Source organism: Octopus bimaculoides, chromosome 12 (genome assembly GCF_046866305.1).
Source record: "Octopus bimaculoides isolate indiv1 chromosome 12, ASM4686630v1, whole genome shotgun sequence".
NCBI lineage: Eukaryota > Metazoa > Mollusca > Cephalopoda > Octopoda > Octopodidae > Octopus > Octopus bimaculoides.
In genome coordinates, this window is record NC_142939.1 from 51,695 (window position 1) to 67,259 (window position 15,565).

A 15,565-nucleotide genomic window follows, 5' to 3' on the forward strand; every position below is an offset into this window, starting at 1 on the left:
CATCATCATCATCAAATATCCATTTTCCATGCTGGCATGGGTTGGACGGTTTGATAGGAGCTGGCCTAATGCCAACCACTTTACAAAGTGTACTGCATGCTTTATACATGGCACCAGTGATATACATGTGACACCAGTATGGGTACTTTCTACGAAGCACCAGTATAGGTGCCTTTTATGTGACACTGAGGGCAATAATAAAAAAAAAAATCATGGAAACACAAAAGTAAAAAACTTTTCCCCAAAAAGAAATTAAAAAAAGAAAAGTAATCAATATTAAAGAATACAAATTATCCAAAATGCAAAATAACTGCTTAAATTTAGAAGAGTTCGATACAGGATATGTATAAGGTGTTCAATTGTTTGGTCAAGACAGATATTTGGCAAATACAGTTTTTACATGCAAAATAGGCGTAGGAGTGGCTGTTTGGTAGGTAGGTTGCTTACCAACCACATAGTTTTGGGTTCGGTCGCACTGCATGGCACCTTGAGGAAGTGTCTTCTACTATAGCCTCAGGCCGACCAAAGCCTTGAGTGGATTTGGTAGACAGAAACTGAAAGAAGCCTCTTGTATGTATGTGTGTGTGTGCATATGTTTGTGTGTCTGTGCCCACCACCATCACTTGAGAACTGATGCTGGTGTGTTTGTGTCCCTGTAACTTAACAGTTCGTCAAAATGTGACCGATAGAATAAGTACTAGGCTTACAAAGAATAAGTCCTGGGTCGATTTGCTCGACTAAAGGCGGTGCTCCAGCATGGACACAGTCAAATAACTGAAACAAGTAAAAGAGTGCTCAGTCACTTGTACATTAATTTCATGAGCAGGCAGTGGTTCTGTTGATTGGCTCAACTGGAACACTCGTTGTTGTAACTGACAGAGTGCTAGTTACATAATCTATGATAAATTTCCCTGGGGGTCAAGTTATCCATGACTAAAACCAAATTCCAAATGTAAAATAAAACAACAAATCAACAGAAAATGAGGTAAAATAAATCTTTCCCATACCTGGATCTCCTAAATCATGGGGAATAGATTTTGGTGATTTATTTGGTCCTTTGGTGCCACACATCAGATATTCAACTATAGTAGGGTCTTCTTGATCGATAGCTTTCGCTGAAAGTACAAAAAATTAAAAAAAAACTGAATTATATGTTTATCTCTGAAAGCCATAATGTTTGGTGGGTGTAAAGAACCAATGGAATTGATTTATAGCTTAGTGTGTATACATTATACATCCAATGTTTCAGATTCAATCCTTTGTCAGGGGGCAGAGAAAACAAGAAGAAAAAGAGAAAAAAATGTCAAACAGAGTTGACATCCTCTCAGCTGTTTGACTTTTTTCTCCTTTTCGTCTCTTTTTCTCTGCCCCCTGACGAAGGATTGAATCTGAAATGGATATTCCACTTCTCATGGCAAGTTCACTGTACCCCTTTTATTTTTTCAATTCTTACCGATGCAGAGCTATCAGATTATTGCCTGATTATTATACATTATATATGATAAATAGATGGCTATTTTAAATAAATTCTACCTCAACTGCATATACTGGGTTTTATTTCGCCAGGCGGCTATTTGCAACATCAGTGAATGTTTAATCCACTTTTTTCTACATCAGAGACAAAGAATTCTTATTAGAGCATGTAGCTGGCTGCAGGTAAACATCATTAAAAAGGCACAAAAAGGATGAAATGCATCTAATGCTCTCACTGGCAGCTGCAGGGACAGATTTCTATCTCTCTCTCATATTTATTGTGTTTTTAACACAGCAAGTCTATAAGAGATGTTATTTCAGGACAAATACAACAGTAACTGGCCTATTGACGGTGTATATACATTAAGTATGATACATAGATGGCATTATATATATTGGCACCCAGGAAATCATAGTCGTGGTTGTTGCCATCATCATCATCATCATTGTTTAACGTCCGCTTTCCATGCTAGCATGGGTTGGACGATTTGACTGAGGTCTGGTGCAACCGGATGGTTACACCAGGCTCCAATCTAATTTGGCAGAGTTTCTACAGCTGGATGCCCTTCCTAACGCCAACCACTCAGAGAGTGTAGTGGGTGCTTTTACGTGTCACCCAGTATCATATAAATCACACCCATGCTGGTGGCACATGAAAATCACCCATTCCACTCTTCGAGTGGTTGGTATTAGGAAGGGAATCCAACTGAAAAAACAAACCTAGCCAAAATCTGACTGGAACCTGATGTAGCTCTCCAGCTTACCAGTTCCAATCAAACCATCTAACCCATGCCAGCATGGAAAGCAGATGTTAAATGATACTGATGTATATATTCTTTCACTTGTTTCAGTCATTTGACACTGTGGCCATGCTGGAGTACCGCCTTTAGTTGAGCAAATCAACCCCAGGACTTATTCTTTGTAAGCCCAGGACTTATTCTATTGGTCCCTTTTGCCGAACCATTAAATTACGGCTACCTAAACCCACCAGCATCGGTTGTCAAGCGATGTTGGGAGGACAAACACAGACACACAAACATATATATATACATATATATGATGGGCTTCTTTCAGTTTCCGTCTACCAAATCCACTCGCAAGGCTTTGGTTGGCCCAAGGCTATAGTAGAAGACACTTGTCCAAGGTGCCACACAGTGGGACTGAACCCGGAACCATGTAGTTGGTAAGCAAGCTACTTACCACACAGCCACTCCTACACCTATTTCTAAATATGGAACGCTTCACGAATTTGCATGTCATCCTTGCGCAGGGGCCATGCTAATCTTCTCTATATCATTCCAATTTTAGTATATGTATTGATTCCCGACCCAGAGTAACGTGGTGGTGGAACAAGGAGGTAGACAGGGCTATTAGACAAAAGAAACAGGCTTGGAAGGACTGGAAGAACGGTGGTAGCAGGGAATTGTACCAATGTGCCAGAAGGGAGGCTAGGCGACAGGTTTATTTAGCCAGAGGGGAAGCAGATAAGGAAAGATTTGCCAATGTTCTGCGCCGTGAGGACCAAAGACTCGAGGTATTTCGTGTTGCAAGACAGTGTAGGAGAGAGAATAGTGATGTTGTAGGAGAGAAATGTGTTCGCATGGATGATGGTACGCTTGCACTAAATGAGGATGCAAAGAAAGAGGTCTGGAGATGCCACTACGATAGATTGCTTAATAAAGAGAATGAATGGGAGAAAGAGAGCCTGCCGTATGTCGACCCAATAGAGGGACCAGCTATCCGAGTTGATAGTACCAGGGTAGATAAAGCAATTAAGAGTATGAAGACCGGGAAAGCCCCCGGCCCATCAGGAATCACTGCAGAGATGCTCAAAATATCTGGCAGTGTTGGCTATAGCCTAGTCACCCGTATTACGAACCAGGTGATACACGAAGGAGTCATACCCAATGACTGGTGTAGCAGCATCATAGTCAACTGCTACAAAGGTAAAGGTGACGCTTTAGATACAAATAATTACAGAGGCATCAAGCTGTTAGATCAGGTTATGAAAGTTACAGAGAGGGTCATAGCCCAACTAATTAGGGAGCGAATCAATTTAGATGAGATGCAGTTTGGGTTCGTGCCAGGTAAAAGCACTACTGATGCCTTATTTCTAGTGAGACAGTTGCAGGAGAAATACCTAGCTAAGGATAAACCTCTGTACCTGGCTTTCGTTGACATGGAGAAAGCCTTTGACAGGGTCCCCCGATCCCTTATCTGGTGGTCAATGAGGAAACTTGGGATAGAAGAATGGTTAGTGAGAGCTGTGCGAGCCATGTACAGAGATGCTGCCAGTAAGGTGAGGGTTGGAAATGAGTACAGCAATGAATTCCGGGTAGAGGTAGGGGTCCACCAAGGTTCCGTCCTCAGCCCCCTCTTATTTATCATAGTCCTCCAGGCAATCACAGAGGAGTTCAAGACAGGTTGCCCCTGGGAGCTCCTCTATGCTGATGACCTTGCCCTAATTGTGGAGTCACTATCAGAACTAGAGGAGAAGTTTCAAGTGTGGAAGCAAGGTCTAGAATTGAAGGGCCTTAGAGTCAACCTAGCTAAAACCAAAATCCTAATAAGTAGGAAGGTAGATAAAACACAAACCCCTTCAGGTAGATGGCCCTGCTCAGTATGTAGAAAAGGAGTAGGTAGTAACTCTATAAGATGTACCCGGTGCAAGCTATGGACACATAAGAGGTGCAGCAACATCAAAGGCAGGTTAACTAGCAAGTTAGTTTTTGTTTGTGGCAGATGTTCAGGTGCAATAAAGACTGTAAACAAACAGGAAACAACTTCTATCTCATTCCAGGGTGAAAAACTAGAGGTAGTCGATAGCTTCCGCTATCTCGGCGACCAAGTTAGTAGTGGGGGTGGGTGCGCTGAAAGTGTAGCTGCTAGAATAAGAATAGCCTGGGCAAAGTTTAGAGAGCTCTTACCCCTGCTGGCGACAAAGGGACTCTCACTCAGAGTAAAAGGCAGACTGTATGACGCATGCGTACGAACAGCCATGCTACATGGCAGTGAAACATGGGCTGTAACTGCTGAGGACATACGTAAGCTCGCAAGGAATGAAGCCAGTATGCTCCGTTGGATGTGTAATGTCAATATGAATACCTGTCAGAGTGTAAGTATCTTGAGAGAAAAGCTGAACATTAGAAGCAACAGTTGTGGTGTGCAAGAGAGACGATTGCGCTGGTATGGACATGTGGTGAGAATGGATGAGGATAGCTGCGTGAAAAAGTGCCACACCATAACAGTTGAGGGAACCCGTGGAAGAGGTAGGCCCAGGAAGACCTGGGCTGAGGTGGTGAGGCAAGACCTTCGTACATTGGGCCTCACCGAGGCGATGAATACTGACCGAGACCTTTGGAAATGTGCTGTGCGTGAGAAGACCCGGCAAGCCAAGTAAGATCGTTGCCAGTGCCCCTGGACTGGTTCTTGTGCGGGTGGCACATGAGATGCACCATTTTGAGCGTGGCCGTTGCCAGTACCGCCTGACTGGCTCCCGTAGGATTTTCGAGCGAGATCGTTGCCAGTGCCCCTAGACTGGCTTGTGCAGGTGGCACATAAAAGACACCATTTCGCGCGTGGCCGTTTTCGTGCGGGTGACACGTAAAAGCACCCACTACACTCTCTGAGTGGTTGGCGTTAGGAAGGGCATCCAGCTGTAGAAACTCTGCCAAATTAGATTGGAGCCTGGTGTTGCCATCCGGTTTTACCAGTCCTCAGTCAAATCGTCCAACCCATGCTAGCATGGAAAGCGGACGTTAAACGATGATGATGATGATCATCATCATCATCATCGTTTAACGCCCGCTTTCCATGCTAGCATGGGTTGGACGATTTGACTATGGACTGGTGAGACCAGATGGCTACACCAGGCTCCAATCTGATTTGGCAGAGTTTCTACAGCTGGATGCCCTTCCTAACGCCAACCACTCCAAGAGTGTAGTGGGTGCTTTTATGCGCCACCGGCACGAAGGCCAGTCAGGCGGTACTGGCAACGGCCATGCTCAAAATGGTGTATTTTATGTGCTACCCGCACAAGAGCCAGTCCAGGGGCACTGGCAACGATCTCGCTCGAAAGTCTTTACACATGCCGTGAGCACAAGTGCCATCACGATTTCGCTTTCACTTGCCCCAACAGGTCTTCGCAAGCTGAGTTTCGTGTCCAATGAAGGAGACGACGTTGGCATGGGTGCCAGTCATCGAATTTAGTACGATTTCGATTTCACTTGCCTCAACAGGTCTTCGCAAACGGAGTTTAGTGTCTAATGAAGGGAAGGTACGCATAAGTGGGCTGGTTATACACCACTGGCAGAGGCCTTAAGACACATGGCTCTAGAACATCAGGCTTACAATTGAGGGGTTACGAGCTTGATTTCCAGGCCAGGTTGTGTGTTGTGTTCTTGAGCAAGACACTTTCTTTCATGTTGTTCCAGTTCACAGAGCAGTAGAAATGAGTTGTGACATCACTAGTGCCAAACTGTATCAGCCTTTGCCCTTTCCTTGGATAACATCAGTGGTGTGGTGAGGAGAGGCTGGTTATGCATGGGCGACTGATGGTCTTCCACAAATAATCTTGTTCAGGCTTGTAACTCAGAGGGGAACTTTCTAGGTGCAATCCCATGATCATTCCTGATCAAAGGAGGTCTTTTTATGTCATCCACATTTCACAACCATAGGCCATATTAGTAAGAGTTGAATGGTTCAAAAAGTTCCAACCAGCCTGAGAGCTGTGCTGGTCTCTAGTGTCTTCTTTGGCAAGGTTTCTACAGCTGGATGCCTTTCCTTGAGCCAACCACTTTACACAGTGTACCAGGTGCTTTTTTTTTTTTTCAAAACACAAGCACTGAAGAGGTTGAAAGTAACTCACAAGACAAGACTCGTCGACTGAATGGGGTTACAGTATTGAGGGAGCTATCTTTTTGCCAGATATTGAGAGGCTAAAGTATGATAGAAGGACCAGAACAGTTGCTTTGCTCTTGTACCCAATCTGTCCCAATCAAGTCTTCTCCACAACTCATTTAGCTGCTGTAAGTATATGAGAGAAGAACTACACATATTTCATCCCACTTTTTGAGCTACTAGTTATCCTCCTCCTTAAAACCACTTCCTTTATCACTCATTCTGCATTCTCAATATCATCCCTTAACACTTTATTTTCCATTGAATGCCCCTTCCCCTTGAACACCCTCACACCTCATATATGTATGTATGTATGTATGTATGTATGTATGTATGTATGTATGCATGTCTGCCTGTCTGTCTATCCATCCATCCATCCATCCATCCATATATATATATATATATATATATATATATATATATATATATATATATATATATATATATTACTCTTTACTCTTTTACTTGTTTCAGTCATTTGGCTGTGGCCATGCTGGAGTACTACCTTTAGTCGAGCGAATCGTCCCCAGGACTTATTCTTTGTAAGCCTGGTACTTATTCTATCGGTCTCTTTTGCCAAACTGTTAAGTTACAGGGACGTAAACACTCCGCCATCGGTTGTCAAGTGATGGTGGGGGGGGGGGGACAAGCACAGACACTCAAACATATACACACACATACATACATACATATGTACATATATACGACTGGCTTCTTTTAGTTTCCGTCTACCAAATCCACTCACAAGACTTTGGTCAGCCCGAGGCTATAGTAGAAAACACTTGCCTAAGGTGCCATGCAGTGGGAATGAACTCGGAACCGTGTGGTTGGTAAGCAATCTACTTACTACACAGCCACTCCTGCGCCTATGTATATATGTAATATAAAATAATATATATATATATATGTGCGCATATATGGGTACAGGACATCACCAACTGTGTAAACATGAAATATGAAAACAAATGAGTTAAATATGTAAACAATGAAAGTAAAAAATGGAAAACAGAACGAGTAAACACAGAGAAAGGAGCCTTTATCAGTTGTCGGCTGTCTCTCGCTACTGCTCATTTCGAGCATTCAATGACAATATGGGTCTTCGAAGACAATTGCGCCTATGAATTCTAAAATAAAATTTAGGATTTATGGAGGATCAAAGTTGGGAAAAAAAAACAGGACAGTGGAGACATATAAGGAAACCGAACAAAAGGAAACATGGAGGGTCGTTAGACCAGAACGAGAGGAAAATAGTGAATGTTGGGAAGTGAAATTAATGGGTTCTAAGAAATCAATATTGATATTGAATTAACAATTAACTGAGGTATCTTACCAAAATCATATTGAAGACACAACTGTAGTTTGGGCCACAAGGTCAGCAGAGCAAATGAAGCATAAAAATGAACATCATAAGTATTGTACATCCGATATTCATGACCTTTAAAGGAAAACACGAAAAAAGACAAAAAAAAGAAGTTTTTTTCATATTACGAGTCCAAACACTTTTTGAATAATGCTTTTACGGAGAATGGGTTGTATTTTCTGTTTACTATCTTGAGTATTTACATATTTGTGAATTACATTTAATTTTATGGTTTTACATTATTTAATATTTTTTCATCTTGTACAATTTCTGTCTTGATAGCATACAATTGTAATTAGATAAGAATTACTGTGGAAGAAATAGTTTGAGCTTGTGTTTCCTTTGTAATTTAAAATTTTTTTCCCCTGTTGCTAATTACTCAAGTATGAAGTGAATGCAGCTGCTACTCTAGACTAAGTAGCCAAAGCTAAACAGAGAAATGGCATTTAGCCCATTCTGTCAATTTTAAAGCTTATGTTAATCTGAGTAGCCAATTCTGTCAAGTTTATCCTCTCCATTCATTGGTAAGTCAACAGTAATATTTTTGTGTTTCCAACTTAATCCCATCTTATCTTACCATTGAGAATCAATGTTCTCAAGTCTCCTTTTACAATTTTTCAAATCTTGCTTGATCCACTTCTTCATAAGTAAATGCAATGTCAATTTATAGCACTTTCTCCAAAAATATTTGGTTCATTTAATTTCTGAGAGAACTATATACAATCAGTTGGATTTACCTGAGTTTATTTGGAAATCTCCCAATATAATAATGAGCATAGTGTTTTTATTTATTTGTGTATATATACATATATATATATGTATATATGTCCAGGATCACACCGGATGCAGAGGAGGAAAGAAAATAGTAATTCAATGAAGGAGAAGTAGTGAGAGTAATAGTCCTGATTGAGAGGGAGTGAGAGAAAGGAAGGGGCGATAGACGAATAAGGAAGGAAGGGGTGAAAAATAAATCAGCGTTTCAACTCTGTGTGAGTATACATGAGTATGTGTGTGTATGTACAAGGGAAGTATGTGAATGTTTGTATGTGTGATTATTATGTACCTTATTTATATATAAAATACTACAGTTAGCTGTCATTATTGACGGTACGTGGTCAGCTAGTACTATAAGAGTCAACCATTCACATGTGATCATTTCAAAGAGAAACGAAACTAAACACCAATCTATCTGGTCCACCACTCACCTGTTTCTTCCAACTCGACATTCAACTTCATCTCAGAAATAATAGAAATGAAATGTTTATAACAGAATATTAAAAGACTGAATTAGTTTAGTTACCTTCAAGATAAGCAAACTTGCCAAATTCTTGTATCACAGCAGGTATTTCTTCTTTGGTTTCAGAAGAGAGATCAGAGTTTGGAACAGGATCCAACCACACAGTGCCACCATCACTCACATAATACAATTCATTAAATAAAGCTGACTTGTACCAAGCAGGAAGATCGCTAAGACAACAAGAGCAAAAAGATTTACAGTAATTTTGTTAACACTAAAAAAAAACCCCCAAAAAAGCCTAGGGAGGAGATTGTTGATCAAACATTAGATGAGGCACAGCTAATAGTTCAGAGAGGATTCCAATATCAGAAGTGAGCTTTAGCATGGTGAAGGTGTTGGTGCATGTGTGTGTGTGTGCATATGTATTTCTATAAATGAACCACCCAACTACATAGACTGAGGTATGGCCAAGGGGTTATGAAGTTTACTTTGTAATCTCAAGATCCTTGATTCAATACCACTTCATGGCTTATTGGGTTAGAGTCTTTTCAGAGTAAAGGGTCAGCGTGTTGTACCACAAGACCCACATCTTGTGACAGAAGATGGGAAGAAAGAAATGACATGGAACCTTATTTGGTCAATTGAACCCGTAATACACAACCCTGTCACTCATTGTGTATTATACTGATTCTGACTGAGAATTATGTTATGTTAAGGATTCACATGACTAAGGAATACTCAGCCACCTACATTCCAGTTCAATGAGGAGATAAATTAATTGATTGATCAAATGGGTGCTCTAATATGTTGCTTTCAACAAGAGAGTCCATCATACAAGGAGGCAAGCTGGCTGAAACGGTAGCACACCTGGCGAAATGCTTAGCAGTATTTCGTCTGTCTTTATGTTCTGAGTTCAAATTCTGCTGAGGTCGACTTTACCTTTCATCCTTTCGGGGATGATAAATTAGGTACCAGTTGCGTACTGGAGTTGATCTAATCGACTGACCCCCCTCCCCCAAATTTTCAGGCCTTGTGCCTAGAGTAGAAAAGAGAGTCCATCATACGTTCATATTATACTTACTTGTTCTGTAAGACAGTGTTCTGCCAAGCTTCAATCTTCTGTTCCCAGGTTTTGTAGTTATTCAAGGCATAACTACAGAGTTGAGGTGCCGCTTGAGCTGTGTGGCCAAACCAGCGTGTGTAACGTCTTCAAAAGAAAATAAATAGCAAACGAGTAGCAGTCAAAGTCAATTGACTTTTCAAACATATAAAGACACTTCTGTATAGGATTCTACTTTATAGAATGTAAATCAGGAGCTAATTAATAGTCAAACCATTAATATAAACCACATCTGTTGCCATGTAGAAAACCCCCTGTGCTGGTCCCACGTATAAAAAGCACCCATGCCATGTAAAAAGCACCCATGCTGGAGCCACATATAAAGTGCCTGTACTGGTGCCATGTATGGAGCACTGGTACTAGTTCCACATAAAAAGTACACAGTCCACTTTGTAAAGTGGTTGGCATTACGAAGGGCATCCAGCCATGGAAACCATGCTGAAACAGACAACTGGAGTCTTGTGCAGCTCTCTGGCTTACCGGCTCCTGTCAAACCATTCAACCAATGCCAGCAGGGAAAACAAATGTTAAATGGTGAGGACGATGATGGTGATGATGAGGGTGACATTTGTCACACTCTAGTGTACTTGCTTACCCATCCACCCTTTCTCTTCTTATTCTCTCTTCTCCTATTCACCCTGTAACTTGAGGGCATGCCTTCACCATCTCTTTCTCTCATTTTCCAGATGGTGAAACCATTTATTATTCACCCACCTCTTCAGCATGACCCCGCTGTTGCTGTCCCCCTATCATACTTTCGTAACCCTCAATGCTATACTTCATTCAGTTGAGGGGAGCCTTGTCTTGTTGGCACTTGGGGGCCTCATCAGTACTGGTGCCATGACAAAAAGCACCCAATACATTCTGTAAAGAGGGTTGCATTAGGAAGGGCATCCAGTTGTAGAAAGCATGCCAAAGGTTAACATTGCAGAGCACAGTGCAGCCCTCATGCTGGTTGGTTTCTGTCAAACCATCCAACCCATGCCAGCATGAAAAAAGGGATGTTAAATGATGATAATGATGATGATGATGATGATGATGAGGAGGAGGAGGAGGAGGAGGAAGAGGATGAAGGTGATGGTGGCAGTGGGGTATATTTCTTCTCTTTATTCTTTGTTATAAATTGCAACATGTGCAGATGAATTGGTATTTCTATATTTCCCAACATTCATCACTTAATTGTGATGTGAGAAAGAGAGAGAGAGAGAGAGAGAGAGAGAGAGAGAGAGATAGAGAGAGAGGGGGGGAGAGAGAAAAAGAGGAAGAGAGAACTGCATATTGGGGTTTAAGTAGCCTTGATCACTCTGGTTCAGATTAACATTTCTAGAAATCAGATTGTCCAGTTTCAGGATTGAGAAACTGGACAATCTGATTTCTAGTGTAAAAAAAAAAAAACATTGAGATAGGCGCAGGAGTGGCTGCGTGGTAAGTAGCTTGCTTACCAACCACATGGTTCTGGGTTTAGTCCCACTGCATGGCATCTTGGGCAAGTGTCTTCGACTATAGCCTCGGGCCGACCAAAGCCTTGTGAGTGGATTTGGGAGACGGAAACTGAAAGAAGCCTGTCGTGTATATGTATATATATATATATATATATGTGTGTGTGTGTGTGCATGTGTGTGTGTGCAAGTGTGTGTGTGTGTGCATGTGTGTGTGTGCAAGTGTGTGTGTGTGTGTGTGTGCGCGTTTGTCCCCCTAGCATTGCTTGACAACCGATACTGGTGTGTTTATGTCCCTATCACTTAGCAGTTCAGCAAAAGAGACCGATAGAATAAGTACTGGGCTTACAAAGAATAAGTCCCGGGGTCGATTTGCTCGACTAAAGGCGGTGCTCCAGCATGGCCACAGTGTCAAATGACTGAAACAAGTAAAGAGTAAACAAAAAGGCTAAGTGAGAATATTAATTAGCCCAATGGCTTATGATAAATCACTAAAACGAAGTTCTCAAGCTTGCTTTAGAAGTTGTTTCAACTCTGATACAAAACTGAGAAAAATGCAAATTTCTTTGAATGCTGGGTGCTACTAAGTGTGTAGCACCTGAGCACCTGAGCAGGAAGCTGGGAATCTGGTGTTTTGAACATCTGAACCACTAAACTTCTTAATGTCATAATTTCTGGATTAATTTTCTTCGCTAGCTTAACCCTTTCATAATTGTATTTCTTTTGAGATGCTCTGTGTTTCTTTCAATTACTCTAAATATAACAAAGAATTTAGTAAAATAACTTCATTATTATCATTAAGCTTGTGTTAGGAACATAAATTGTGACTAAGGTCTGGTGGAAGATTTTAATTCAAAACTTATGGAAACAAGACGTTTGTACTCAGAGCCAGTTTCAGCCAGGTTGGTAACGAAAAGGTTAAGTAATACAGAATATATGACATCATATTTTAATTTTCCAGTGGCCCTATTCTGTGGCATTCCATCCATGTAACCTAAATTTGATTAAAATACTTGATGTGCACCCACCAGATGAATCACTCTACATCTCATTCACATCTAGTTTATGATATTCTATTCAAATATACTTTACAAAACCAAAGATATGTTTTGCATATTTTCAGAAAATCAATACTCTTTTACTTGTTTCAGTTATTTGACTGTGGCCATGCTGGAGCACCACCTTATTCTTTGTAAGCCTAGTACTTATTCTATCGGTGTCTTTTGCCGAACCGCTAAGTTACGGGGATGTAAACACACCAGCATTGGTTGTCAAGCGATGTTGGGGGGACAAACACAAACATACACACACATAGATATATATATATATACACACACACACACACACACATATATATATATACACACACACATATACGATGGGCTTCTTTCAGTTTCCGTCTACCAAATCCACTCAAGGCTTTAGTCGGCCCGAGGCTATAGTAGAAGACACTTGCCAAAGGTACCATGCAGTGGGACTGAACCCGGAACCATGTGGTTGGTAAGCAAGCTACTTACCACACAGCCACTCCTACGGCTTTCTTTGTATATTTTACCTTCGATAATTCTGTCCTTTTGATTTGAAATGAATATTTGGCATGTCCCAACTGAGGGAGAATTCCATTTGCTTAGAAGGGCCACCAGATGCAACTGCACATTTGCAACATACACCTACTGCACATTCACTGTTTTTCTTTGTTGGTTCACTTTTACTTTCAAGGTCAGCTTCTACAAGACAATAGAAAGAGCAAACAAATATAATAAAAAAAATAAACTGGTGAAAAACGAGACCCAAACATGTGAAAAGTATGTTTCCTGACATTTTAAAGAAGAATGTTAACACTTTAGCATTTAAACTAGCCATACCAGGCCCAAATATTCATGCTGCTTTATAATCAAACAGGGCAGATCTGGTCTTTCATATCTACTTTACAATGCAATTCTGAAAAATAAACAATCACATCATAAAAATCTCAAAGCTACAAAACAATGCATGATTAATTTTAAATAATGTGAATAAATAAGAATTACATTTGATAAAGTAATCATCATCATCATCACCATCATTTAATGTCTGTTGTCCATGCTGGCATGGGTTGGACAGTTTGACCAGAGTTGGCATGCTGGAGAGCTGCATCAGGCTCCAGTCTGGTTTCTATGGCTGGGTGCCCTTCCTAACACCAAATCTGAATGTTAAAGGGTTAAGCTCTTGTTTTGGGGTATTAGATAATACATGAATTTATTTCAAGTAAAATTCTCATTACTTAATAAACTAATTCTAACTGTTTAGTGGTGAATGTAATCCACCACAAACTTAATGTAGACTGCAGTGGTGGATGTAAACCAGACTTTTCAGTTGGCTGTCTAGTGCCGTGATCACTTGGTTATTTTACATCTATTGGGCCATACATGAGTTCATAATTCTTTTTTCCATAAACACAAGGCCTGAAATTTTGTGGGAGTCAGTTACATCAACCTCAGGACTTAAATGGTACTTATTTTATCAATCCTGAAAGGATGAAAGGCATCGACCACGTTCGGATGGTGCTTTTTATGTGCCACCGGCACGGGGAGCCAGTCAAGCAGCACTGGCAATGACCCACACATGAATGGTGCTTATTGCGTTCCACCAGCACAGGAGCCAGTCAGGCAGCACTGGCATCGGCCACAACTACAATTTCCATTTTTGATTTCGAATTGATTGAGATTCTGATTGTGATTTTGATTTTGATTTTACTTGACTCAATGGGTCTCCTCAAGCACGGCTGTCACCCGAGAATGTGGTATCATACTATGACTGCGAGCAGCTAGAAGAACCTTTAAGGTTGCTTAAATGTTAGGCCACATCCGTAGTGAAGATCTAATGAATACACGTTTTCAACATAAACAAAACTACATCACAATGACTGGCTTATCTCTTCAGAATCTCAAAACACTTAATCTCCGAACAACTCTTAATTCTGTATAAAGTTCATGTGAGATTCACAATGGGATACTATATCCATGTTTAGAATAGATCTGGTAGTGCACACATCCTAGACCACAGTTAAAGAAGGGCCAATCAACTGACTGACAAAAAGTTACTTGCCAACAAACTGCAATATTTGGCGCATATATGTGCTTTGTCCTTGTGCAAATGAGAGAGTCAGGGAAAGCGAACAGTATACAATGAACACTGTATTTAATGGACTGATATAAATGTATGGCAGATTGATAGAAATGTATGGCAGATTGATAGAAATGTATGACGAAGTGTTTGAAATGAAACATGAAACTGAGTCAGAAAAATCTTTAGCAGCAAAACATGACAGAAAGGTAATGCTATGAAATACTGATTTCAAATTTTAGCACCAGGCCAACAATTTGAGGGGATGGGGTAAATTGATTACATCAACTTCAGTCTTTATCATCAGCCAGTGTTTTAAATCCGGGTTTTGTCCCCGTTAACGGTGGGTGGCCGGATCTACCTCAATGCCTTAGCAACTTAGGTAGGCAGGTGCAGCCCACCCCAACCTTTGGGCTGGCTGGCGCCCATTCTCCTTTGCTATCATGAGGCTTTTTTAGAGCTGGATTTTCTACTGGGAGCATGCCATTGCTTACCCGACAACCCCAGCAGAATTTGAAAATGCTATAAAATATTGGTAGATGTCTTTGATAGAATAAACAAAATATGATGTTAATAGAATAGCAACAACAATAGTAGTTGGACTAGGTTTCATAAGTTAAATGAAGAGCCATCAGATAAAGTGCAGACGTCAGTGAAAATAAGGAAAGTAGTATATACTTTGTATTTACCACTTTTGGTGAGGGAGCCATCTTCATAAAGATCTTGCCAAATGTCTTCCCCAGGACCACAGGGATCAAAATACACACAGTGACTGACTGAGAGGTCAGGCTGGAAAAACAGAAAGATGGTGAAGTGAAGAATGAAGGCAAGAAATGAGGAAAGAAAGCAATGTAGCAAAATAAAGGAATAACAAAAATAAGTGCAAAAGAAATGAGGCTTTGTTTTCCATCTTCTCCATGACTTTGAGAAGA

The 15,565-nt window shown here is 40.8% G+C and overlaps 1 protein-coding gene and 1 pseudogene across 2 annotated transcripts in view; both read right to left on the reverse strand.

Annotated features, from left to right (window-relative positions):
• The window catches only part of LOC106868018 (non-lysosomal glucosylceramidase), a 46,121-nt gene that overhangs the window by 14,946 nt on the left and 15,610 nt on the right, over positions 1-15,565 (reverse strand). For both annotated transcript variants that reach the window (XR_016243786.1, XM_014913114.3), the window contains exons 6-11: positions 15,323-15,422; positions 13,084-13,255; positions 10,051-10,176; positions 9,033-9,199; positions 7,703-7,807; positions 1,008-1,115 (exon numbers count right to left, since the gene is read on the reverse strand). Coding sequence is in view for 1 of the 2 variants with exons in the window: in XM_014913114.3 (XP_014768600.1) it covers positions 1,008-1,115; positions 7,703-7,807; positions 9,033-9,199; positions 10,051-10,176; positions 13,084-13,255; positions 15,323-15,422 (778 nt within the window). In the remaining variant the exon portion in view is untranslated. The remainder of the gene's footprint in view (positions 1-1,007; positions 1,116-7,702; positions 7,808-9,032; positions 9,200-10,050; positions 10,177-13,083; positions 13,256-15,322; positions 15,423-15,565) is intronic.
• On the reverse strand, positions 2,699-2,797 carry LOC128249223 (U6 spliceosomal RNA; annotated as a pseudogene).